Source organism: Melanerpes formicivorus, unplaced genomic scaffold, assembly GCF_026170545.1.
Source record: "Melanerpes formicivorus ecotype bairdi unplaced genomic scaffold, bMelFor1.0.p_v2 SCAF_108, whole genome shotgun sequence".
Classification (NCBI taxonomy): domain Eukaryota; kingdom Metazoa; phylum Chordata; class Aves; order Piciformes; family Picidae; genus Melanerpes; species Melanerpes formicivorus.
Window position 1 is genome coordinate 259,893 of NW_027142460.1, and position 27,118 is coordinate 287,010.

At 54.0% G+C, this 27,118-nt stretch overlaps 1 protein-coding gene across 1 annotated transcript in view; it reads left to right on the forward strand.

The window, feature by feature from the left end:
• The window catches only part of HSD17B12 (hydroxysteroid 17-beta dehydrogenase 12), a 113,425-nt gene that overhangs the window by 31,559 nt on the left and 54,748 nt on the right, over window positions 1-27,118 (forward strand). The window contains exons 2-3 of the mRNA XM_068166848.1: window positions 19,789-19,835; window positions 22,434-22,509. Of these exons, the coding sequence (XP_068022949.1) occupies window positions 19,789-19,835; window positions 22,434-22,509 (123 nt within the window). The remainder of the gene's footprint in view (window positions 1-19,788; window positions 19,836-22,433; window positions 22,510-27,118) is intronic.

The window sequence follows — 27,118 nt, forward strand, 5'->3', positions numbered from 1 at the left end:
CCCTGGGCAGCCTGGTCCTGTCAGCTTTAAAGAAGTTCCTCCTCACATTTAGATGGAGCTTCTGATGTTCAGGTTTGTGCCTGTTGCCCCTTGGCCTGTCAGTGGACACCACTGAACAAGGGGATGGAGTCCATCATCAGTAAATGTGCAGATGACAGCAAGCTGGGGGCAGGAGTTGATCTGCTGGAGGGTAGAGAGGCTCTGCAGAGGGACCTTGACAGGCTGGACAGATGGGCAGAGGCCAACAGGATGGCATTCAACAAGTCCAAGTGCCAGGTGCTGCACATTGGCCACAGCAACCCCAGGCAGAGCTACAGGCTGGGGTCAGAGTGGCTGAGAGCAGCCAAACAGAGAGGGAGCTGGGGGTGCTGGTTGATGGTAGGCTGAACATGAGCCTGCAGTGTGCCCAGGCATCCAAGAGAGCCAAGGGCATCCTGGCCTGCATCAGGAGGAGTGTGGCCAGCAGGAGCAGGGAGGTCATTGTGCCCTGTGCTCAGCACTGGTTAGGCCACACCTTGAGTCCTGTGTCCAGTTCTGGGCTCCTCAGGTTAGGAAGGAGGTTGAGCTGCTGGAAGGTGTCCAGAGAAGGGCAAGAAAGCTGGGGAGGGGTCTGGAGCACAGCCCTGTGAGGAGAGGCTGAGGGAGCTGGGGTTGCTTAGCCTGGAGAAGAGGAGGCTGAGGGGAGACCTTCTTGCTCTCTCCAACTCCCTGCAGGGTGGTTGTAGCCAGGTGGGGGTTGGTCTCTTCTCCCAGGCACCCAGCACCAGAACAAGAGGACATAGTCTCAGGCTGTGCCAGGGGAGGTTTAGGCTGGAGGTGAGGAGAAAGTTCTTCACCAAGCGAGTCATTTGCCCTTGGGATGTGGTGCCCAGGGAGGTGGTGGAGTCCCCATCCCTGGAGGTGTTCAAGAGGGGATTGGATGTGGCACTTGGTGCCATGGTTTAGTCATGAGGTCTGTGGTGACAGGTTGGACTTGATGATCCTCGAGGTCTCTTCCAGCCTTGGTGAGACTGTGAAAACCTGGTGCCATTCTCCTGACACCCTTTAAGTATTGATCAGCATTGATGATCCCCCCCCCCCCTAGTCTTCTCCAGACTAAAAAGCCCAAGGACTCTCAGTCTCTCCTCATCACAGATATGTTTCAGTCCCCTCAGCATCTTTGTAGCCCTTTGCTGTACCCTCAGCAAGTCCCTGTCTTTGAGCTGAGGAGCCCAGAACTGGACACAGTGTTGCAGATGAGACCTCAGCAGGGCAGATTTGAGGGGCAGGAGAACCTCCCTTGCCCTGGATGCCATGGACCACCTTGGCCATTGAGAGCTCTTTGAGGCACCCCAATTTCCACTTGCACTGGCACCAGATTTTGTTTTCTTCCCCATGTTAACCTCAGCTGCTCTACTTCTGGTGGTTCCTGTACACTGCATGAACTTTTGAAGAGCAAATAAACTCCTTTTGGAGTTCATCTCCCAAACCAAGTAAACTCTTCACCATCTTAGCCCCTTTTTTGTCTGCAGCTGCTTGATTGCTCCCTACCACCATGGGGAGCACCTCAATGGATCCAATCAGGTTATGGGAGTTTGTCTTTGGAGCTACATCAGAATGGCAGAATGTCCATTTGAGATCCAGCCACCTCCTTTCTTCCACTGCTTGCAACACTCCCTTCAGCTCTAAGCAAATTGGTCCTCACATCTGGTACCACCATGTCACATCTGGACTATAAACCTATCTCATTCTTTGGAGTGTGGCACCATCAGCCTTTGCAGTAGCTGGGTTCTCTGTGAAGCTCTCAGAGCATTCCCTTCTTTGTGTGGTGTTCACTAGGACCAGAGACAGGGAACTACTGGAGAGAGTCCAGTGGGGGCTACAGAGGTGCTGAGGGGCCTGGAGCAGCTCTGTGAGGAGCAAAGGCTGAGAGCCTGGAGCAGAGCAGCCCCAGAGGGGAGCTGAGCAATGCTCAGCAAGAGCTAAAGGGCCTGTGGGGGTGAGAGGCTGGGGCCAGGCTCTTGTCAGTGGTGCCCAGGGACAGGACAAGGGGCAGTGGGCACAAACTGGAACCCAGGGAGACCTTCCAGCTGCCTTCCAGTACCTGAAGGGGGCTACAAGAAAGCTGGGGAGAGACTTTATGCAAGGACTTGTAGGGGTAGGATGAGTGGGAATGCATTGAAGCTTGAGGAGGGGAGATTGATGCTGGACGTTAGGAAGAAATCCTTTGCAGTGAGGGTGGTGAAACACTGGAGCAGGCTGCCCTGGGAGGCTGTGGATGCCCCCTCTCTGGAGGTGTTCAAGGCCAGGCTAGATGTGGCCTTAAGCAACCTGGGCTGGTGAAGGTGTCTCTGCCCATGGCAGGGGGGTGGTAGGAACAGGATGATCTTTCAGGTCCCATCCAACCTAAAGCCTTCTGTGAGCCCATGTTGCACAAGCATTGCCTGTGGCTCCTGTGGGCGCTTTCTGTGTGCTTTTCATGCCGGGGCTCTCTGGTTTGCTTCTGGCTCTCAGGAAAGGACATCTCAGCTGCTTGGATCCCCACAAGTCCATGGGACCAGATGGGACCCATCCTAGGGTGCTGAGAGAGCTGGCAGATGAGCTGCCAAGCCACTCTCCATCATTTTTCAGCAGTCCCGGCTCACTGGACAGGTCCCAGAGGACTGGAAGCTGCCAAAGTGGTGCCCATCCACAAGCAGGGCAGGCTGGATGAGCCAGGGAATGCCAGGCCTGTCAGCCTGACCTCACTGCCAGGCAAGGTTATGGAGCAGTCATCCTGAGTGCAGTCACACAGCACTTACAGGATGGCCAAGGGATCAGGCCCAGCCAGCATGGATTCAGGAAGGGCAGGTCCTGCCTGACCAACCTGATCTCCTTCCATGCCCAGGGCACTGCCTGGTGGATGTGGGGCAGGCTGTGGATGGAGTCTGCCTGGGCTGCAGCAAGGCCTTTGACACTGTCCCCCACAGCAACCTCCTGGCCAAGCTGTCAGCCCCTGGCTGGGACAGCAGCACTCTGAGCTGGGTTAGGAACTGGCTGGAGGCTGAGCCCAGAGAGTGGTGGTGAATGGTGCCACAGCCAGCTGGCAGCCAGGCCCCAGTGGTGTGCCCCAGGGATCAGTGCTGGGCCCTGTGCTCTTTAACATCTTCATTGGTGATGTGGAGGAGGGGATGGAGTCCAGCATCAGTAAATGTGCAGATGACAGCAAGCTGGGGGCAGGAGTTGATCTGTTAGAGGGCAGGAGAGCTCTGCAGAGGGACCTTGCCAGGCTGGACAGATGGGCAGAGGCCAAGGGCAGGAGATTGAACACATCCAAGTGCCAGGTGCTGCACATTGGCCACAACAACCCCAGGCAGTGCTACAGGCTGGGGTCAGAGTGGCTGAGAGCAGCCAGGCAGAGAGGGAGCTGGGGGTGCTGGTTGATGGTAGGCTGAACATGAGCCTGCAGTGTGCCCAGGGGGCCAAGAAGGCCAATGGCATCCTGGCCTGCATCAGGAAGAGTGTGGCCAGCAGGAGCAGGGAGGTCATTCTGCCCTGTGCTCAGCCCTGGTTAGGCCACACCTTGAGTCCTGTGTCCAGTTCTGGGCTCCTCAGGTTAGGAAGGAGGTTGAGCTGCTGGAAGGTGTCCAGAGAAGGGCAGTGAAGATGGGGAGGGGCCTGGAGCACAGCCCTGTGAGGAGAGGCTGAGGGAGCTGGGGTTGCTTAGCCTGGAGAAGAGGAGGCTCAGGGGAGACCTTCTTGCTCTCTCCAAGTCCCTGAAGGGAGGTTGTAGCCAGGAGGGGGTTGGTCTCTTCTCCCAGGCAGCCAGCACCAGAACAAGAGGACACAGTCTCAAGCTGTGCCAGGGGAGGTTTAGGCTGGATGTCAGGAGGAAGTTCTACCCAGAGAGAGTGATTGCCCATTGGAATGGGCTGCCTGGGGAGGTGTTGGAGTCCCCATGCCTGGAGGTGTTCAGGAGGAGACTTGATGGGGTGCTTGGTGCCATGGGTTAGCTGTTTGGGTGGGTTGGATTGGTTGATGGGTTGGACACGATGATCTTGATGGTCTCTTCCAACCTGGTTTATTCCATGTATTGTGTGTATCTTGAGGGTGCCCCTTGCTGTGGTTCTGGGCGAGATGGGAGCTTGTCAGTGCTGCAGTGTTTGCAGAGTGGGCTTTGCTGGGTTGGGTGCTCTGTGTTTTCCCAGCCACGCTCGGTGCCTTTTCCCGTGGTCTTTGCCAAGCTCTTCACCATTAGGTGGTTTTAGCTCCTTGGAACAACAACCAAAAAAAAAAAAAAAAAAAAATAAAGAGCACCCTGACCTCAAAATAACTCAGAATTTCTAGGATTTCAGCTGCTCTTTGTGGCAGAGCTGAGCTTTTCCTCCAGCAGCAAGAGCAATCCAGCCTGGGAGTGCAGTTTGTCTCTTCTGGGTTTCTGACACGGAGTTTTCTGGCAGGTGTTTTTTTTTTATTGGGGTCGGGGGGGGTTGATATAAAAATGCAGGAGGAGTTGCTGCTGTCTTATTAACTTGCAGGCAGCATGCTTTGCCTTCTTTGTTGGTGGTTGGAGCCGGGCTGGCATGTGTGAGACTGCGTTAGCGTTGGCTCCTTGGGGCCTCGGCGCTTGCTAAATTTGGTGCCGCCCGAGCCCGGCTGCCCTGTGTGCTCCAATCAATCGGGGCTGCTATTTTTAGCAACAAAAGGGAACTGAAATAGCAGTTTTCTTCCCCTGTAACAGATCCCCAAGAGGAATACTGATGCAAGCTCTCTGTCATCTCTCTCCCCCCCGCCCCCCACCTCTTTCCTCACCCCAAACCCCCTCTCTGTGTCTCTCTCCCCAGAGGCGCTCGGCCGGCGCAGGCTGCGGCCGCTATGAATCTTTCATCACACAGAATCCCAGAATGAGAAGGGCTGGAGCTGAGTGCTCGCTTGCATTCAGGTGTTCTGGGAAGAGAAGGAGGAGGAGGAGGAGGAAGAAGAAGAGGAGGAGGTGGTGGTGGGAATGGAAAGGGTCAGGATGAGGGAGCTGCTGCCTGGAATGGCTTTGAAGGCTCCTGCCCGGGTGGGAGGTGTGGGGAGCAGGCAGGGATAGACAGAAGAGCTAAAAATAGCTTGCCTGTGGTCTTTTTTTTTCTGCTTCCAGTGTTTCTCCAGTCTATTTTTTGATGCTTGGTTTTGATAAGGTTGATTGGGCCCTTCCTAAAAATAGCCTGTTCCTAGCAAGCCGAGGACAGAAAAAACGCAGCGTATTTTTAACCCAGCGGAGAGAGACTGCAGCCCTCTCCTGTTGGCTGGAGAGAGGCTCTAGAAGCTTGGTATTGGTCAAATGCCAGTGATTTATATAAATCTGCAATAAATGAAGTGCTGCTTGATGCCAAGCAGGGATAGTCTTTTCTCCCCTTGCCAGCTTTTGTTTTCCCCAGGAGCTGTCATCTTCTTAATATAGCCTCCGTGTTTCGTAGCAGAAGGATCTTGACTCCTCAGTTATTTATGTGCTGTACTTTAAACCTCTGCTGAGGTTATAGCTGTGCTCAGAAGGCTTCTCTCTCGGCTTTTAACAAGCCCCCACGGCTTCCTGCTTCGCTCTTTACAGGTGGTATCTGCTGCAGCTCCCTAGCTGTGTCATGAGGGACCCTTGCCCTTGCTCTCTACAGCCCCCTGAGAGGAGGTTGGAACCGGGTGGGGGTCAGTCGCTTCTCCCAGGGAGGAAGTGATAGGACGAGAGGAAACGGCCTCAAGTTGCACCAGGGGAGGGTTAGGTTGGATGTTAGAGGAAACTTCTTCGTGAAAGGGTTCTCAAACGCTGGCACAGGGTCCCCAGAGAGGTGGGTGAAACCCTGGAGGGTTTAAAGGATGCAGAGATGTGGTGCTGAGGGACAAGGCTTAGCACCAGGCTTGGCAGAGTCAGGGAACGATTGGACTGGATGATCTTCATGGTCTTTTCCAACCGAAGCAGTTCTAGGGCTCCTTGATCTGGCAGGACAAGCATGACTTGTGTGTGAGGAGGACACAGCTGAGTGAGTGCCTCTGCAGTGGGCATTTTGACAACACTCAGGGACCCAGAGCATTGTGAGGGTTGGAAGGGACCTCTGGAGCTCACCCAGTCCAACCCCCTGCTCAAGCAGGGCACCCACAGCAGCTTGCCCAGGAGCACAATGACCAGGGGGGGTTGGAAGCTCTCCACACAAGGAGACTCCACAGCCTCTCTGGGCAGCCTGCTCCAGGCCTCCAGCACCCTCACAACAAAGAAGTTTCTCCTCCTGTTCAGGTGGAACCTCCTGGGATCCAGTCTGTGCCCACTGCCTGTCTTCAGTGGTACCTGGCACAGGCCAGGAGCCTGACTCCACATTAACACATGAAGAACCCTCTGAGGGGATCAGCAGTGTCACAGAGCTTCTCCTCCTTGAGATCTATTTGTTAACTTAGGTTTGATTTGGGTGTTTTGTTTTTTGGCAAGAAGAGTTGCTGGACCTACATCTTCTTAAGGAGAATAAAATCATTAGTGTCTTGAGTTCCTTCCTGGGCAGTGCTGTGTGTGAGTGCATCTGCAGGGCTTTGGAAAATCACCACTAACCTCGGGGTTTTCCTGATGGAAACAGGAAAATGGCTGGGCTGGAATGAACTTGCAGCTTGAAGAGGCCAGCAGAGAGCACACAGTGATAGATGTTACTTTCTGCAGCCCTCAACACAGGAGGGACTCGGACCTGATGGAGCAGGTCCAGAGAAGGGCCACGAACGTGATGGAACAGGCTGAGGGAGCTGGGGGTGTTCAGCCTGGAGAAGAGAAGGCTCCAGACAGACCTAAGAGCAGCCTGCCAGGACCTGAAGGAGGCTACAAGAAGGCTGCAGAGAGACTGTTTGCACAGGCCTGCAGGGACAGGAGCAGTGGTTTGAAACGAGAGCGGAGGCTGAGTGTTAGGAACAAATTCTGCAGCATGAGGGTGGTGGAACACTGCAACAGGTTGCCCTGGGAGGTGGTTGAGGTCCCATCCCTGGAGAGGTGTTCAAGGTCAGGCTTGACAGGACTGTGAGCAGCTTGATTTAGTGGAGGATGTCCCTGCTCCCTGCAGGGTGGGGGGCTGGACTGCATGACCTTTGGAGGTCCCTTCCAACCCATCCCGTGATTCACGGCGCAGGCAGTCCCAGTAGGGTGAGGAGGATGCCAGGTGCTGTTTGCTAGCAGCAAGAGGGCTCCATGCATTCCATTCTCCATCAGGCATCTCAGAAGGTGATTTTGCCAGGGAGAGGCTGTGTCTGTGTCTGAAGGCAGGCTTGATCTCTTTAAGCTTTGTCTTCACTGTGTCTAACCTTGAATTGGGGAGTCACGAATCCATAATCTCGTTTCAGCCTGATTGCTCTGCAGAGCTGCAGGAGAATTTGTCTCTGCTTGCTGTTGCTCTCTCTCTCTCTCTCTCTCTGCCTGTGTCAGCCATGGTCCTTGCTCCTGTCGTGAGGCAAGAGGATTTCTCCATGCCTGCCTCATGCTGTGCTGCACCATTCTGCTCTTGTAAGATGTCCTGGCTGCATAGGAAGGAGATAAAAATCTTCTTTCTGGGCTTGGAACGTTCTCTTCCTGCACAAAGGAGACTCTTGTGGTCTGCTGGGTGCTGCTTTTGCCTGGCTTCAGAACCCTTTTAACAGCAGGGAGTGTTTCTCCAGGGTCTCTCTCAGGAGGTGTTGGATGCTTCCTGGGTGATGTCTTCCTTGGGAAGACAAATTCCTTCTCCTTCTGGAGAAGTCTGTGTTTTTAGCCCCTAAAGTCATGGGAGCATTAATGTTGGAGAAGACCTTTAAGGTCATCAAGTCCAAGCATTAACCCAGCACTGCCAGCTTACCACTAAACCATGGCCCTCAGCACCACTTCTACATGGCTTTGGAATCCTTCAGGGATGGAGACTCCACCACTGCCTTGGGCAGCCCCCCCAGGGCTTGGCAACCCTTTGGGAAATTGTTCCTCATGTCCAACCTAAATCTCCTGGGGTGCAGCTTGAGGCCATTTCCTCTTGTCCTGTTGCTTGTTCCCTGTGAGAAGAGACCAACCCCTACCTGGCTCCAGCCTTATTTCAGGGAGCAGTAGAGAGCAATGGTCTCCTCTCAGCCTCCTTTTCTCCAGGCTCAACTACCTCAGTTCCCTCAGCCAGTCCTCCCCTGGAGAACAGGCTCTCCAGACCCTTCACCAGGTTCACTGCCCCAGGGCATGTACCTCTGGGGCATGTTAATCTTCTAGACTGGAGGCACTGGGTGGTTGCACAATGTTTGATGGACTTGTTCCCTTCCAATACAGGACTCACCAGCAGCTGAGCTCATTGAACTGTGCCCTGCTTGCCCAAGACTGCCTCCAGTTTGGCCAGTGACAGTACAAGGGACAATGGCTACAAACTAGATCACAGGTTTCACTTGAGCTGAAGGAGAAACTTCTCTTACTGTGGGAGTGATGGAGACCTGGAGCAGGCTGCCCAGGGAGGTTGTGGAGTCTCCTTCTCTAGGGACATTCAGAAACCCTCTGGACAGGCTCCTGTGCAGCCTGGTCTGGGTGTACCTCCAGTAGCAGTGGGGTTGGGCCAGGTGATCTCCAGAGATCCCTTCCAACACCTACCCTTCTGTGATTCTGTCTGCTGGTACCTAGAGCACACAGCATCACTCAGGGTGTCAGGAGTTGGAAGGGACCTCCAGAGATCATCCAGTCCAACCCCCTGCCAGAGCAGGAGCAGAGAATCCAGCACAGGTCACACAGGAACACATCCAGACAGGGCTGGGAAGGCTCCAGAGAAGGAGACTCCACAACCTCTCTGGGCAGCCTGTTCCAGGGCTCTGGGAGCCTCACAGGGAAGAAGTTCCTCCTCATGCTGAGCTGGAACCTCCTGGGCTGCAGTTTATATCCACTGCCCCTTGTCCTATCCCAGGGTGCAGCTGAGCAGAGCCTGTCCCTGTCCCCTCCCTCTTGACCCCCAGCCCTCAGCTATTGATAGCCATTGATCAGATCCCTCTCAGCCTTCTCCTCTGCAGACTGAACAGTCCCAGGGCTCTCAGCCTCTCCTCACAGGGTGCAGTAGTAGAGGCTGTGATCAGAGGATCACAGAATTGTCAGGGCTGGAAGGGACCTCAAGGATCATCCAGTTCCAACCCCCCTGCCATGGGCAGGGACACCTCACACTAGATCATGGGTTCCTGCCTGCCTGCTGTAGTGGGTTCCTGTGTAGCTGTATCTTAAATCAGGCATTGAAAGAGGTCAAAGATGTATGAGTAAACTCAGAGCAAGGGCTGAAAAGGTTTGAGATGCTCCACAGTGCTTTCTGTCTTTGGTGACCTTGATAGCACACTGGAAGCTTCTCTTTGTGCTCTTGAGCTTTAGCAGGGCTGAATCCAAAGCCTTGGTGGATTCCAAGTCCCTCCTGCTCATGTGGTGTGCAGCAGTGGTTAGCGTGAATGGTGCTCGCTGAAGTGCTTGACCTGCTCTTGCTCTCCTCTTCTGTCTCCCATTTCTCACAGCATGAGGTCTGTTGGACTCCTCATGCACAACTGAGACAGCCAAGGAGAGGCAGCAAAGCTGGGGAAGGGGCTGGAGCACAGGGCTGGGGAGGAGCAGCTGAGGGAGCTGGGGGTGTGTAGTCTGGAGATGAGGAGGCTGAGGGGAGACCTCACTGCTCTCTGCAGCTCCCTGAGAGGAGGCAGAAGTGAGGTGGGGGTTGGTCTCTTCTCCCTAGGCACAATTGATAGATTGAGAGGGAATGGCCTCAAACTGCAGCAGGGGAGGCTTAGGTTGGACAGTAAGAATAATGTCTTTACTGACCATGTCCTCAAGCCCATCCCTGGGGGGATACAGAAGATGTGTGAATGTGATGCTAAGGGATGTGGCTTAGTGCTGACCTGGAAGTTGAATGATCTTAAAGGTCTCTTCTAACCCAAACAATTCTCTGTTTCAGTGAGATGAGTGCTGGGACTAGAGGGTAGGCTCTCTGCACACAACTGTAAGCCTTTATGGCAATGACCATGCCAGTCTGACCCAGCTAAGCAGGTGTCATTACCTGGAAGAGCAGGAGGTGGTCCTTTCGGTGTGCTGCCCTCAGCAGGGCCAGGCTGTGTGGACTTGGACTCAGGAGACTTCAGAAATTAAACAAGATCACAGAACCACAGAATATTAGGGGCTGGAAGGGACCTCAAAAGGTCATCCAGCCCAAGCCCCTGCCAGAGCAGGCCACACAGGAACACATCCAGGCAGGTTTTGACTGTCTCCAGAGCAGCAGACTCCACAACCTCTCTGGGCAGCCTGCTCCAGGCTCCAGCACCCTCACAGGGACACAGGTTTCCCTTCTGTTCCCCTGGCACCTCCTCTGCTCCAGCTTGCCCCCAGTGTCCCTTGTGCTGTCCTTGGCCATCCCTGAGCAGAGCCTGGCTCCAGCCCTGCACATCTTTATCCCCAGCCATGAGAGCAGCCCTCAGGCTCCTCTGCTCCCAGCCCCAGCTGCCTCAGCCTGGCCTCACAGGAGATGTTGCACTGCCTGCAGCAGCTCTGTGCCTCTGGGCTGGACTCTCTCAAGCAGTTCCCTGAGGCCCTTCTTGAGCTGAGTGACCCAGAACTGGACACAGTATTCCAGATGCAGCCTGGCCAGGGCAGAGTAGAGACAGGGGAGAACTTCTCTTGACCTACTCACCACGGCCCTTCTAATCCAGCCCAGGATGCCATTGGCCTTCTTGGCACATTGCTGGCTCCCAGGAGACCTTCTGGTGGCCTTCCAGGATCTGCAGGGGGCTCCAAGAAAGCTGGGGAGGGACTTGTGAGGGTGTGAGAGAGGGATAGGACTGGGGGGGATGGAGCAAAACTGGAAGTGGGGAGATTGAGATTGGCTGTGAGGAAGAAGTTGTTGCCCAGGAGGTTAGTGAGAGCCTGGCACAGGTTGCCCAGGGAGGTGGTGGAAGCCTCCTGCCTGGAGGTGTTTGCAGCCAGGCTGGAGGTGGCTGTGAGCAAGCTGCTGTGGTGTGAGGTGTCCCTGCCCATGGCAGGGGGTTGGGACTGGCTGAGCCTTGAGCTCCCTTCCAGTCCTGACAGTTCTATGGTTCTGTGTTGCAGTCTTGGCTGTGTCAGCTCTGTGCTCCTGTCCAGACAGCAGGTTTTTAGATGGCAATCTCTTCTGGATTCCCATCTTACTTTGTGGAGTTCCTTGTGTCCAGAGCTGCTGAACTCTGCCTAGTAGTAACTTTCTGGTGTAGAACATCTCCATCTGTGGTGATTTGAGGAGTGAGCTGTTCTCAGTCTCCCATGGTGCTGGATGCCTTTCCCTATTTCCCTGCCCCTTTTCCTCTGAACCACTCAAAGTCAGGGGAAGCTGGATGTTGGATTTCTTTGCCTAAAATCACCCAAGTGCTTCAACAGGAGCTGCCATTCAGATGATTCAAGGGCTGATTCAAGGGCTCTCCTGTGAGGACAGGGTGAGAGGGTTTGGGTTGCTCACCTTGGAGAAGAGAAGGCCCCACCTGGAGTGCTGCCTCCAGTTCTGGAGCTGGAAGGTGTCCAGAGAAGGGCCAGGAGGATGAGCAGAGGGCTGGAGCACCTCTCCTGTGAGGACAGACTGAAGGAGTTGGGGCTGTTCAGTCTGCAGAAGAGAAGGCTCCCAGGTGACCTCATTGTGGCCTTCCAGGATCTGTAGGGGCTCCAGGAAGGCTGGGGAGGGACTGCTCAGGATCTCAGGCAGTGATAGGACTAGGGGGAATGGAATGAAGCTGGAGGTGGGGAGATTGAGGCTGGAGGTGAGGAGGAAGTTCTTCCCCATGAGAGTGGTGAAGGCCTGGAATGGGTTGTGCAGGGAGGTGGTTGGGGCCCTGTCCCTGGAGGTGTTTAAGGCCAGGCTGGCTGAGGCTGTGGCCAGGCTGATGTAGTGTGGGGTGTCCCTGCCCATGGCAGGGGCGTTGGAACTGGCTGATCCTTGTGGTCCCTTCCAACCCTGACTGGTACTAGGATACAAGGCTGGGAAAAGCCACATTTAGGTGAGCTATTAGGAGGAAATTCTTCACCATCAGAGTGGTGAGGCAGTGGAACCAGTTGCCCAGAGAAGCTGTGAAGGCTCCAGCCCTGGCTGTGTGCGAAGCCAAGGTGGATGGAGTCTAGCAGGAGATGTCCATGCATGTGACACAGGGTGGCTGCAGAACTAGGCCCTTCCAACCCAAACCACTCTGATCCAGGCAAACCTTGATTTGTGGAGACAGCAGATGGCTGAAGTGGGAAGCTCCTAGAGTTAGTCTGACTAGTGAGTAAATGTTACAATCACACTTGCAAGCTGGTGCAGCTTGCTTCTACAGACAATAACTTACTCCTTCCCTGCTTTGCCTCCTTTGAGCTCTGCCAGCTGAAGGCAGTTTGTAATTCTGGTTGGCAGCAGGCTGTGGAAGAAACAAAATTTGAAAGCTTCATCTATGCTTGGAGCTAAACTAGCTCCAGGATGTCAGGTTGGGAGTAAGAACTTAGTTCAGCTGGTGCAGCTTTAGAGTAGTGGCAACACTTGGCTCCAGAGTGGAACCTAGAGGTGAACATCATCATGGAACCACAGAACTGTCAGGTTTGGAAAGGACCTCAAGGCTCAGCCAGTCCCAACCCCCTGCCATGGGCAGGGACACCTCACACCACAGCAGGTTGCTCACAGCCACCTCCAGCCTGGCTGCAAACACCTCCAGGCAGGAGGCTTCCACCACCTCCCTGGGCAACCTGTGCCAGGCTCTCACCACCCTCATGGGCAACAACTTCTTCCTCACAGCCAATCTCAGTCTCCCCACTTCTACTTTTGCTCCATCCCCCCCTAGTCCTATCCCTCCCTGACACCCCAGAGCAGAGGGGCAGGATCCTCTCCCTCCACCTCTGGCAATGGGCACTGGCAGCTGAGCTGCCCTTGGCCTTCTGGGCTGCCAGTGCCCATTGCTGGCTCCCTGTCCCAGGCCTGATTCCTGCCCCCCTCAGAGGTGTCCCAGACCCCTATCCCTCCCTGACACCCTCACAAGTCCCTCCTCAGCTTTCTTGGAGCCCCCTGCAGATCCTGGAAGGCCACCAGAAGGTCTCCTGGGAGCCTTCTCCTCTCCAGCCTGCACAACCCCAACTCTCTCAGGCTGTCCTCATAGGTGAGATGGGATCAGCGTGGAAGCTGTGGAATCACAGAATGTTTTTGGTTGGATGAGACCTTTGGGGTCATCAAGGCCAACCATCAACCCAGCACTGCCAGGTCACCACTGAATCATGGCCCTCAGCACCTCCTTTCCATGGCTTTGAAACTCCTCTGGGACCGGGGCCCCCGCCGCTGCCCTGGGCAGGCTGATCCAGGGCTGGGCTGGGCTTTGGGGCAAGCAGTAAGCTGCCTTCCTAGTCCCCAGCTCTTACCAAAGCCTCTGTTTGTCTCTCTGCTCTTTGCCATGCCATGTACACATCAGGAGAGTGGAGGAAGAGGCAGTGGCTGAATCTTGACTTTGGTGATGTCGCTCCAGCTCGCTGCCTTCACCCCACCTCTCTTCCTTGCTTTTACAGCCCAGGGTATAAGTTCTACTCTCACAGGTCTGTGTTAGGCCAGAGAGGTGGTAGAAGCCCCATCCCTGGAACCATTCCAGGTGAGGTTGGTTGGGGCTCTGAGAAACCTGCTGCAGTTGAAGGGTCTGGATCACAGGTCTTATGAAGCAGCTGGGGTTGTTTAGCCCACAGTAAAGGAGGCTGAGGGGAGACCTCATTGCTCTCTACAAGTCCCTGGCAGGAGGTTAGAACAAGGTGAGGGTTGGTCTGTTCTCCCTGGTATCAAGTGACCAAAGAAGAGGAAGGGGCCTCAAGTTGTGCCAGGGGAGGGTTAGGTTGGAGATTAGGAACAATGTCTTTGCTGCAGCAGTGGTCAGGGGTTGGAGCAGGCTGCCCAGGGAGGTGGTGGAGTCCCCATCCCTGCAGGGGTTCCAGAAACCTGTGGCCATGGCACTGTGGGCCAGGATTTGGTGGCCATGGTGGGGTTGGGTTGGTGGTTGGACTGGATGAGCTTGGAGGTCTTTTCCAAACCAAAGACTCTATGATTCTGTCTTCTGAGACCCTTGAGAAAAGCCTGGGGAGGTGTTTGGATCCCCATCCCTGGAGGTGTTCACAAGATGCAGAGATGTGGCTCTGAGGGACATGGTTTAACCATGAGCCTTGCTAAAGGTAGAGAATGGTTGGACTTGGTCTTAAAGAGCTTTTCCAACCAAACCAGTCCTGTGGCTCTGTGACTGGCTCCTTAGTGTGTTTGTGCACTTGTTGGCCATTCAGTGGCAAAGAGGACACCTTTGGTGGTGGCTTCCTGCCCTTGGTATCCTGCCTGCTTATTTACAGCTGGCAGGCCCAGAGACTGACATGGTGACAGCATTCCCTGGCTCTCATTACCCCAACAGGAATACTCTGGCTGCTGTTTGCATGCCAGCTCGTGTGGGTCATCTGCAGGCAGGGACTAATAACACACAGCTCCTTCAAGGGAAGATGTGTCTGAATCCCAGCACTGGCCAACACCTCTCTGCTGTGAGTTTTGCTCAGGTAGAGCTTGCCCAGGGAGGTGGTGGAAGCCTCCTGCCTGGAGGTGTTTGCAGCCAGGCTGGAGGTGGCTGTGAGCAACCTGCTGTGGTGTGAGGTGTCCCTGCCCATGGCAGGGGGGTTGGGACTGGCTGAGCCTTGAGCTCCCTTCCAAGCCTGCCAGCTCTGTGATTCAGTCATCAGCAAGTTTGCAGATGACACAAAGTTAGGGGCAGATGTTAGTCAGTTAGAGGGTAGAAAGGCTCTGCAGAGGGACCTCGACCGACTAGACAGATGGGCAGAGTCCAAGGGCATGAGATTGAACACATCCAAGTGCCAGGGGCTGCACTTTGGCTACGGCAATCCCATGCAGAGCTACAGGCTGGGGTCGGAGTGGCTGAGAGCTGCCAAACAGAGAGGGACCTGGGGGTGCTGATCGACAGCCACCTGAATATGAGCCAGCAGTGTGCCCAGGTGGCCAAGAGGGCCAAGGGCATCCTGGCCTGCATTAGGAATAGTGTGGCCAGCAGGAGCAGGGAGGTCATAGTGCCCCTGGACTCTGCTTTGGTTAGGCCGCACCTTGAGTCCTGTGTCCAGTTCTGGGCCCCTCAGTTTAAGAAGGACATCGAAACACTTGAGTGTGTCCAGAGAAGGGCAACAAGGCTGGGGAGAGGCCTTGAGCACAGCCCTGTGAGGAGAGGCTGAGGGAGCTGGGATTGTTTAGCCTGGAGAAGAGGAGGCTCAGGGGTGACCTCATTGCCCTCTACAACTACCTGAAGGGAGGTTGTAGCCAGGAAGGGGTTGGTCTCTTCTCCCAGGCAACCAGCACCAGAACAAGAGGACACAGTCTCAAGCTGTGCCAGGGGAGGTTTAGACTCAAGGTGAGGAGGAAGTTCTTCACCGAGCGAGTCGTTTGTCATTGGAACGGGTTGCCCAGGGAGGTGGTTGAGTCATCGACCCTGGAGGCGTTCAAGAGGGGATTGGATGTGGCACTTGGTGCCATGGTCTAGTCATGGGGTCTGTGTTGATAGGTTGGACTTGATGATCCTCGAGGTCCTTTCCAACCTAAGTGATACTGTGATACTGTGATTCTGTGACCAGCAGCAGGAGGAGGGGGAGAGGCTGACCAGCACACTGCCCAGTGGCCACTTGGAGAAGGAGAGCAGAGATTCATAGAATGGTTTGGGTTTGCAAGGGACCTTAAAGATCATCTGGTTCCAAGCCCCCTGCCAGGGACAGGGACAGCTTCCACTAGTCCAGGTTGCTCAAGGCTTTGTCCAACCTGGCTTTGAGCACCTCCAGGGAGGGGGCATAGAGGGAGTGGAGAACTAAATGAGTGAGGCTGCTCACTGTAAGCAAGCACTGTGTGTGATGAGAGGGGAGAGCTGAGAGGAGGAGGAGGTAGTGGTGAGCTTGCTTGCTTAGAAGTGGTTGGAAAAGCAGCTTCTGGGTGGAGGAGGTGCGGGTCAGCAAGCAAGCTGATGTGATCAGCTGCTGGTGTGGGGAGAGCTCAGGGATCATCTGTCAAGGTAATGGCATGTTGAGTCACTTGTGTTCCTCAGCATGTGGAAAAGACTCCTAGAAGGATCTGAGGCTTGACCCAGTCACCCACAGGGTGAAAAGGTTCAAGCTCTGGAAGCCCGGTGTGCAGCTGATGGCTGCCCTGCCCATGCATGCCACTGTGGTCACAGGTTCCTGGCATGGTGGGGGATGGAAGGGGCCTCTGGAGGTCATCCAGTCCAACCCCCTCCTAAAGGGAAAAGAGGCTGGGGAGGGGTCTGGAGCACAGCCCTGTGAGGAGAGGCTGAGGGAGCTGGGGTTGCTTAGCCTGGAGAAGAGGAGGCTCAGGGGTGGTTGTAGCCAGCTGGGGGTTGGTCTCTTCTCCCAGCACCAGAACAAGGGGACACAGTCTCAAGCTGTGCCAGGGGAGGTCTGGGCTGGATGTTAGGAAGAAATTCTGCCCAGCAAGAGAGATTGGCCCTTGGGATGTGCTGCCCAGGGAGGTGGTGGAGTCACCATCCCTGGAGGTGTTTAAAAAGAGCCTGGATGAGGCCCTTGGTGCCATGGTTGAGTTGATTGGGTGGTGTTGGGTGAGAGGTTGCACTTGCTCTCCAAGGTCTTTTCCACCCTGGTTGATTCTGTGGTCTGTAAAACAGGGCACCCCCAGCAGCCTGCCCAGGGCCACATTTTCTTCCCTTCTTTTTTTCCCATTTCCATGGGATCATTCCTCAAGTAATCTTGGTAAGGCAGGTGGGGATCTCCAGGCTGGCAGCACTACACAAGCCACAAGAAGCAGGGGGCAGTTAAAAGCATCTGAGGAATACCTGCAGAGACAGATCTCAGTGTCTGCCTCCCAGTTCATCCTGGACAGGCTGTGGATGGGCTGCTGCTCTGAGCTGGGAACCAGTACAGAAACACAGAATGGTAGAGGGCTGGAAGGGGCCTCTGGGAAGCATCCCTGCTCCAGCAGGGCACCCCCAGCAGCCTGCCCAGGAGCACAATGGCCGGGGGGGGGGTTGGAAGCTCTCCAGACAAAGAGACTCTACAACCTCTCTGGGCAGCCTGCTCCAGGCCTCCAGCACCCTCACAACAAAGAAGTTTTGTTTGGTAAGATGCCTGTTGCCCATGGCCTCAGATGTTTGTTTCCCTGGGTGCTTACAGGCTGTCACACACTTTCTTTTGCTGTCTGGGAGCTGAGCTTGGGGTTTGTGAGTTACATGACCTGGAAGTCTCTTGTAGTCTGTGCAGCTTCTGCAGCAGCGTGGTGAGCCAGAGGGCTGGCGTGAGCAGCAGTCCTCAACCCTTCAGGCTTCCAGCTCCATGTCTTCCTCTCCTGTCCTTGGGTGTGGAGTGACTTCTATGCAAGTCCAAGAGACTTAATAACAGCTCACAGCATCACAGAATGGTTGGGTTGGACAGGACCTTCGTGAGCATCCAGGTCCACCCCCCTGCCACGGGCAGGGACAGCTCTCACTGGCCCAGCTTGCTCAAGGCTCTGACCAGCCTGGCTTTGAACACTGCCAGGCTTGGTTGCCTTTCTCTGGGCAAATCTGTTCCAGTGCCTCAGCACCCTCATGGGGAAGAATTTCTTCCTAATGCCTCATCTAAATCCACCTTGGTGCTTGGTGCCATGGGTTAGTTGATTAGGTGGTGCTGGATGATGGGTTGGACACGATGATCTTAAAGGTCTCTTCCAATCTGGTTTGGTTTGGTCTGGTCTAGTCTATTCTATTCTGATTTGGTCTGGTCTAGTCTATTCTATTCTGGTTTGGTCTAGTCTATTCTATTCTGGTCTAGTCTATTCTATTCTGGTCCATTCTATTCTATTCTATTCTGGTCCATTCTATTCTATTCTATTCTGGTCCATTCTATTCTATTCTGGTCCATTCCATTCTATTCTATTCTGGTCCATTCCATTCTATTCTATTCTGGTCCATTCCATTCTATTCTATTCTGGTCTATTCTATTCTATTCTATTCTATTCTATTCTGGTCTATTCTATTCTATTCTATTCTGGTCCATTCTATTCTATTCTATTCTGGTCCATTCTATTCTATTCTATTCTGGTCCATTCTATTCTATTCTATTCTGGTCCATTCTATTCTATTCTATTCTGGTCCATTCTATTCTATTCTATTCTGGTCCATTCTATTCTATTCTATTCTGGTCCATTCTATTCTATTCTATTCTGGTCCATTCTATTCTATTCTGGTCTATTCTATTCTATTCTGGTCCATTCTATTCTATTCTGGTCCATTCTATTCTATTCTGGTCCATTCTATTCTATTCTGGTCCATTCTATTCTATTCTGGTCCATTCCATTCTATTCTATTCTGGTCTATTCTATTATATTCTATTCTATTCTATTCTATTCTATTCTGGTCTATTCTATTCTATTCTGGTCCATTCTATTCTATTCTGGTCCATTCTATTCTATTCTGGTCCATTCTATTCTATTCTGGTCCATTCTATTCTATTCTGGTCCATTCTATTCTATTCTATTCTGGTCCATTCTATTCTATTCTATTCTGGTCCATTCCATTCTATTCTGGTCCATTCCATTCTATTCTGGTCCATTCCATTCTATTCTGGTCCATTCTATTCTATTCTATTCTGGTCCATTCTATTCTATTCTATTCTGGTCCATTCTATTCTATTCTATTCTGGTCCATTCTATTCTATTCTGGTCCATTCCATTCTATTCTATTCTGGTCCATTCTATTCTATTCTATTCTGGTCCATTCTATTCTATTCTGGTCCATTCTATTCTATTCTATTCTGGTCTATTCTATTCTATTCTGGTCCATTCCATTCTATTCTGGTCCATTCTATTCTATTCTATTCTGGTCCATTCTATTCTATTCTATTCTGGTCCATTCTATTCTATTCTATTCTGGTCCATTCTATTCTATTCTGGTCCATTCTATTCTATTCTGGTCCATTCCATTCTATTCTGGTCCATTCTATTCTATTCTGGTCCATTCCATTCTATTCTATTCTGGTCCATTCTATTCTATTCTGGTCTATTCTATTCTATTCTATTCTGGTCCATTCTATTCTATTCTGGTCCATTCTAGTCTAGTCTATTCTATTCTGGTCTAGTCTATTCTATTCTGGTCCATTCCATTCTATTCTATTCTGGTCTATTCTATTCTATTCTGGTCTATTCTATTCTATTCTGGTCTATTCTATTCTATTCTATTCTATTCTATTCTATTCTATTCTATTCTGGTCCATTCTATTCTATTCTATTCTGGTCCATTCTATTCTATTCTGGTCCATTCTATTCTATTCTGGTCCATTCTATTCTATTCTGGTCCATTCTATTCTATTCTATTCTGGTCCATTCTATTCTATTCTATTCTGGTCCATTCTATTCTATTCTGGTCCATTCTATTCTATTCTGGTCCATTCTATTCTATTCTGGTCCATTCCATTCTATTCTGGTCCATTCCATTCTATTCTATTCTGGTCCATTGTATTCTATTCAATTCTGGTCCATTCTATTCTATTCTGGTCCATTCTATTCTATTCTGGTCCATTCTATTCTATTCTGGTCCATTCTATTCTGTTCTGTTCTGTTCTTCCAGCCTGAAGCCATCACCCTTCACCCTGTCCCTCCATGCCTTTGTCAAAGTCCCTGTGTTGAGCTGTGCTCCTATTGCAGAGGCTTTGCTGTGTCTCTTGGCTGGGATGAGGACTTGGATGTCTCAGAAGATCATCAAGTCCAACCACCAACCCCACAGCACCATGCCTCTGCTAGTGAAGATCCATCACAGTTATTTCTGTGAAGCACTAATGTGTCCTCTCTCTCTCTCTCTTGTTTCTTTCAGTGGTCACAGGAGCTACTGATGGGATTGGGAAAGCCTATGCAGAAGAGGTGAGGATCACTTAGTTGATCTCAGTCCTTGCCTGGATGTCACATTGTCCTCAGCTCTGTCAAGCAGCAGGTCTCAGCTCCTCACCTTATCTCAATGGAGATATCTGTAGAGAAGAGATCATAGAATGGTTTGGGTTGGGAGGGGCCTTAAAGATCACATCACCTACTTCCACCCTCCCTGCCATGGGGCAGGGAGACTTTTCCCTAGCCCAGGTTCACAGGCTCACAGGATGTGAGGGGTTGGGAGGGACCTCCAGAGATCATCCAGTCCAACCCCCTGCTAGAGCAGGAGCAGAGAATCCAGCACAGGGCACACAGGGACACATCCAGACAGGGCTGGGAAGGCTCCAGAGAAGGAGACTCCACAACCTCTCTGGGCAGCCTGCTCCAGGGCTCTGGGACCCTCACAGTGAGGAAGTTCCTCCTCATGTTGAGCTGGAACCTCCACTGCCCCTTGTGCTGACCAGAGCCTGTCCCTGTCCCCTCCCTCCTGACCCCCAGCCCTCAGCTATTGATAGCCATTGATCAGATCCCTCTCAGCCTTCTCCTCTGCAGACTGAACAGCCCCAGGGCTCTCAGCCTCTCCTCCCCAGGCAGTCCCCTAATCATTCTCATAGCCCTGTGCTGGACTCTCCAGCAGATCCCTGTCCCTCCTGAGCTGGGGAGCCCAGCACTGAACACAGTACTCAAGATGAGGTCTCCCCAGGGCAGAGCAGGGTGCTCAAGGCCTCATCCAGTTCCAGCCCCCTTGCCATGGGCAGGGACACCTTTCTCTGGCCCAGGGTGCTCAAGGCCTCATCCAGTTCCAGCCCCCTTGCCATGGGCAGGGACACCTTTCTCTGGCCCAGGGTGCTCAAGGCCTCATCTCCTGCCTGCCTTCCTCCCTTTGGTGACCAGCCAGACAAATCCTTCCGTGTTAGCTTCCCTTTGTTTGTGTATCCTCTGCAGCCCTTTCCTTGCCCTTCAGCTTTGATTCTTAACTTTTCTGGTGTAATCACTTCTTAATTGCTTTCACTTTCTCAACCCTTGATGCTTCCAGGCACCCAGGGGCATTCCTGGCTGCCTGCAGTGTTCTCCAGTTGTTCCCAAGGGTTGGAGGAGTCTCTGAAGCTGGGGCTTATTTTTTGACTCTCATTTACTGTACTGCTGCTCTTGATGGATAGGTAGGCACCAAGTGTGGTAAGGGAATGTCTTCAGACAGCAAATGCCTGTTAGTGAGGGGCAACTGAGCCTTTAAGCCCAGAGAACATCCTGACAAATGGTGCTGAGTACAAGGCTGTAGAGCAAAAAGAACTCCCAGCTGCAGCGTGCAGTGTCCAAGAGAGCCTGGCTGGACTCAGTGCTGTGCTCTCTGCAGCACCAGCCCTGCACTGGCTGGGAGCAGCTCTGAGAGATTCCCTTTTTCTTGCTTGGTTGGGGTTTTTTTGTGGTGGTGGTGGTGGTGGTTCTGCAGAGCCCCCAGGGCAGGAAGCATTTCTCATCCATCAGATTTCCCTTCCTGCCTCTGTGCCTTGCCACCTGCACCCCCTGACCCCCAAGTCCCTTTCTGCTCTGCAGAAAATAGAATCATAGATGATTCATATGATCACAGGATTCTGGTTAGAGTGGGAAGGGACCTTTAAAGGTCATCTAGTCCAACCTCCCTGCAGGGAGCAGGGACATCTGCAACTGGAGCAGGGACGTCTGCAACTGGAGCAGGTTGCTCAGAGCCCCAGACAACCTCACCTGAATTGCTTCTAGGGATGGGGCTTCCACCACCTCTCTGGGCAACCTGCTCCAGTGTTTCACCACCCTCAGGATAACAAATTTCCTTGTCCTATCCAGTCTAAATCTCCCTCTTCTAGTTCAGACCATCACCTCTTGTCCTGGCACATCAGGCCCTCCGCAAAAGGCCCTCCCAGCTTTCTGCTCAGCTCTTGAAGCACTGCAAGGCCCCCAGGAGGTCTCCCTGCAGCCTTCTCCTCTCCAGGCTGCACAACCCCAGCTCTCCCAGCCTGGCCTCCCAGCAGAGGGCTGCCAGCACTGCTGTGGCCTCCTGTCCCTGCCCCAGCAGGTCCCTGGCTGTGCTGAGGACTCCAGAGCCGGCCCCAGCGCTGCAGGTGGGGTTGCAGCAGAGCAGAGGGGCAGAATGCCCTCCCTGCCCCTGCTGCCCAGGCAGCTGGGGATGCAGCTGGGCACTGCTGGCTGTGTGTAGAACCATTTTCCTTCCTCCTTCGTGGAGGAGATGGTGAGAGAGGTAACAATGCCTTGAGAACTGCCTCTTGCTGGGACTGTTGTGGTCACCAGCAAATGAGGGAGGGATGCCACCAGTCTGGGGACTCCTCTCTGGTCCCCAGTGTGGGGACTTCTCTCTGGTCCCCAGTGTGGGGGGGACTCCTCTCTGGTCCCCAGTGTGGGGGGGACTCCTCCTCTCTGGTCCCCAGTGTGGGGGGGACTCCTCTCTGGTCCCCAGTGTGGGAGGGACTCCTCTCTGGTCCCCAGTGTGGGGGGGGACTCCTCTCTGGTCCCCAGTGTGGGGGGGACTCCTCTCTGGCCATGCTGCTGCCTTGGGGGTGACTTGTGCCTGTTCTCATGTGTCCTGCTTTGGTTCTCTTGCAGTTAGCAAGACGTGGAATGAAGGTGGTTCTAATCAGCAGGTCGAAGGAGAAGCTGGAGCAGGTTGCCAGCGAAATAAGTGAGTAGAAAGCTTCTTCCCTAAGCTTCAGAACCATGGTTGAAACTCACTGCAGTGGCAGAGGGGTTTCATCCCTGCCCTTCCATACAGCTCTAGTTCTGAGAAAGGTTTGCCCTTATGCTCCCTGCAGATGCAGCAGGTACAAGTGGTGAAGGAAAGCACAGAGTCACAGAATGTTAGGGACCAGAAGGGACCTCAAGAACTCATCCAGCCCAACCCCCCTGCCAGAGCAGGAGCACCCAGGGCAGCTCACACAGGAACACAGCCAGCTGGGGTTTGAGTATCTCTAGAGAGGGAGACTCTACAACCCCCCTGGGCAGCCTGCTCCAGGCCTCTGTCACCCTCACAGGGGAAAAATTCTTCCTCCTGTTCCCATGGCACTTCCTCTGCCTCAGCTTCCACCACTGCCCCTTGTGCTGGCATTGGGCAGCCCCCAGCAGAGCCTGGCTCCAGCCTCTGGGCACTCAGCCTGCACAGCTTCAGCACCAGCAATGAGGTCACCCTCAGGCTCCTCCTCTGCAAGCTCCAGAGCCCTCAGCTCCCTCAGGCTCTCCTCCTGAGGAAGATCTTCCACTGCCTTCATCATCCTTGTGGCTCTGTGCTGGACTCTCTCAAGCAGCTCTCCCTCTTGAGCTGAGGGGCCCAGAGCTGGCCACAATACTCCAGCTGTGGCCTCAGCAGGACAGAGCAGAGAGGGAGGAGAACCTCTCTGAGCTACTGACCACAGCCCTCCTAATGCAGCCCAGGATGCCCTTGGCCTCCTTGGCCACCAGAGCACATTGCTGGCTTCTGGTCAACCTCCCATCCACCAGGACCCCTCAGGTCCCTTTCCCCTTCCCTGCTCTCCAACAGCTCAGTCCCCAACCTCTCCTGCTCCCTGGGGTTGTTCTTTCCCAGGTGCCAGACTCTGCCCTTGCCCTTGTTGAGCTTCATTCCATTTCTCCCTGCCCAGCTCTCAGCCTGTCCAGGTCAGGCTGGAGGGCAGCACAACCTCCTGTGTCAGCCACTCCACCCAGCTTGGTGCCATCAGCAACCTTGCTGGCAGTGCCCTCTGTGCCCTCCTGCAGGTCATTGATGAATCTATTGACCAGCTCTGGTCCCAGTGCTGAGCCCTGAGGGACTCCCCTGGGCACAGGCCTCCAGCTGGCCTCCATCCCATTGAGCACAACTCTGAGTTCTTTCCTTCAACCAGTTCCCATCCACCTCCCCCCCTGCTCATCCTCTGCCTCAGGTCAGCTGTGAGGATGCTGTGGCAGACAGCCTCAGCTGCCTTGCTGGAATCCAGACAAACCACATCCCCTGCTCTGCCACAATCAATAGTGATTCAGTAGCAAAGGCCTTGCAGAGGTTCACTTTAAACTCCTGAGAGCAATGTGGCTTCATTCTGACATGGGAACATCTAAAACTGTTGGGCTTCTGTGAGAACAGTTTATCAGGCTTAGACCAAAAGAGCAGCTAGCACCACAACAGCTGTCCAAAGCCATCTTAACATGGTGACCTGTGCAGCTGTTGACTTCATCTAGCACTTGAAGCAAGTTTGATTTCATAGGCTTCAGTCACAAGGGTGGTTGGAGGACTACAAAGCTACTGAGGGCCTTGGAGCATCTCTGTGAGGCTGAGAGCCTGGAGAAGAGCAACTCCAAAGGGGAGCTGAGCAATGCTCAGCAAGAGCTAAAGGAGCTGTGGGGGGCAAGAGGCTGGGGGCAGACTCTTGTCAGTGGTGCCCAGGGACAGGACAAGGGGCAGTGGGCACAAACTGGAACCCAGGAGGTTCCATCTGAACAGGAGGAGAAACTTCTTTGTTGTGAGGGTGCTGGAGGCCTGGAGCAGGCTGCCCAGAGAGGTTTTGGGTCTCCTTGTCTGGAGAGATTCCACTTGGCCATTGTGCTCCTGGGCAAGCTGCTGTGGGTGCCCTGCTTTGGCAGGGGGTTGGACTGGGTGAGCTCCAGAGGTCCCTTCCACCCCTCACCATGCTGGGGTGCTGAGAGTGATTGTAGCTCCCAGCTGCTGACAGCATGCTCCTGTATCACTCCTTGTGTTACCAAGTATAGAGATCAACTCTGCTTGGATCAGAGTTGGGAGCTCTAAACTCCTTCACTGCATAGTCCTCCTGTTCCCATGGCACTTCCTCTGCCTCAGCTTCCACCACTGCCCCTTGTACTGGCATTGGGCATCCCCCAGCAGAGCCTGGCTCCAGCCTCTGGGCACTCAGCCTGCACAGCTTCAGCACCAGCAATGAGGTCACCCTCAGGCTCCTCCTCTGCAAGCTCCAGAGCCCTCAGCTCCCTCAGGCTCTCCTCCTGAGGAAGATCTTCCACTGCCTGCAGCATCCTTGTGGCTCTGGGCTGGACTCTCTCAAGCAGTTCCCTGAGGTCCTTCCTGAGCTGAGGGGCCCAGAGCTGGACACAATACTCCAGGGGAGGCCATGCTGAATACACATTGAAAAAGTCTTCTGAGGTCTTTAAGAGCTTTCCATTCATCTGCTACATTTGCTGCTCCAACTGTTCAGAACTGCAAGTTCAGAGCAATCTGCCCTTCCTGTAAGGTCCCTGCAGCCAGGACAATGTCCACACACACACAACCCCCACATCCAGGTCAGCTGCCACTGAGCACTCTGAAAGACAGCTCAGTGCTGCCTTGTGATGGTGGTTATGCAACTGGCAGTTTGTGCTCAGATATCACTCCTAGCACCAGCACATCCTAGGAGCGCAGGGAAGGCTGCTTCTGAACTAGGATGAGCATACCTTGTTCAGCCTGGAGAAGAGAGGGCTCTGGGGAGACCTAAGAGCAGCCTGCCAGGACCTGAGGGGACAAGAAGGCTGCAGAGGGACTGCTTGCAAAGACCTTCAGGGCCAGGAGGAGGGAGAGTGGTTTGAAATCCTGATGGAAACAGGAAAATGGCTGGGCTGGGATGAATTTGTAGCTTGAAGAGGCCAGCAGAGAACACACAGTGGTAGATATTAGTTTCTGCAGCCCTCAACACAGAAAGGAATTGGACCTGATGGAGCAGGTGCAGATGAAGGCCCCAAACATGACCAGGGGGTTGGAGCAGTTCTCCTACCAGTACAGGCTGAGGGAGCTGGGGGTGTTCAGCCTGGAGAGGAGAAGGCTCCAGGCAGACCTAAGAGCAGCCTGCCAGGACCTGAAGGGGGTCCTAGGGCTACAAGAAGGCTGCAGAGGGTCTGCTTGCAAAGGCCTGCAGGGACAGGAGCAGGGGCAATGGCTTCAAACTAGAGCAGAGCAGATGGAGATTGGAGGTTAGGGACAAGTTCTGCAGCAGGAGGGTGGTGGAGCACTGGCACAGGTTGCCCAGGGAGGTGGTTGAGGCTCCTTCCCTGGAGATAGTCAAGGTGAGGCTGGAGAAGGCTGTGAGGATGTCCCTGCTGACTGCAGAGGGGACTTGAACTGGCTGACCTCTGGAGGTCCCTTCCAAACCCAAACCATTCTGTGGTATGATTGCAGATCTGGAGTTGGTCAGCAGGTATTTTCTGACTGGGCACTTTGAAGCAAGTCCCCATGTGCTGCTCTCAGGCTGGGGGCTGGTGGTGTTGCAGATGTTCAGGAGATGGAGTCAGCATGGCTTCACCAAGGGCAAATCCTGCCTGACCAACCTGGTGGCCTTCTCTGAGCAGGTGACAACATCAATAGCTGAGGGGAGAGCAGCTGATGTCGTTTGCCTGGGCCTGAGCAAAGCCTTCCACACTGTCCCACACCACATCCTGGTCTCCAGGCTGGTGACACATGGGTGTGATGGGTGACCACCAGATGGATAAGGAACTGGCTTGATGGCCAAAGGGTGGCTGTCCATGGCTCCATGTCCCAGTGGAGGCCAGGGACAAGCAGAGTCCCTCAGGGATCAGTCCTGGGACCAGGCTTGTTCAACATCTTTGTGGGTGCCATGGACAGTGGCACTGAGTGCACCCTCAGCAGGTTTGCTGATGACACCAAGCTGTGTGGGGCAGCAGACAGCTGGAGGGAAGGGATCCATCCAGAGGGACCTGGACAGGCTGCAGAGGTGGGCACAAGCCAACCTCAGGAGGTTCAACAAGAGCAAGGGCAGGGTCCTGCAGCTGGGTGGAGGCAATCCCAGGCACAAATGCAGGCTGGGCAGGGACTGGCTGGAAAGCAGCCCTGAGGAGAGAGACTTGGGGGTGCTGGGGGAGGAGAAGCTCACCAGGAGCTCTCAGTGTGCACTTGCAGCCCAGAAAGCCAACCAGATCCTGGGCTGCAGCAGGAGAAGTGTGGCCAGCAGGGCAAGGGAGGTGATTCTCCCCCCTCTGCTCAGCTCTGGGGAGACCCCACCTGGAGTCCTGCCTCCAGTTCTGGAGCCCCTATGACAAGAGGGATGTGGAGGTGCTGGAAGGTGTCCAGAGCAGGGCCAGGAGGATGAGCAGAGGGCTGGAGCACCTCTCCTGTGAGGACAGACTGAAGGAGTTGGGGCTGTTCAGTCTGGAGAAGAGAAGGCTCCCAGGTGACCTCCTTGTGGCCTTCCAGGATCTGAAGGGGGCTCCAGGAAGGCTGGGGAGGGACTGCTCAGGATCTCAGGCAGTGATAGGACTAGGGGGAATGGAATGAAGCTGGAGGTGGGGAGATTGAGGCTGGAGGTGAG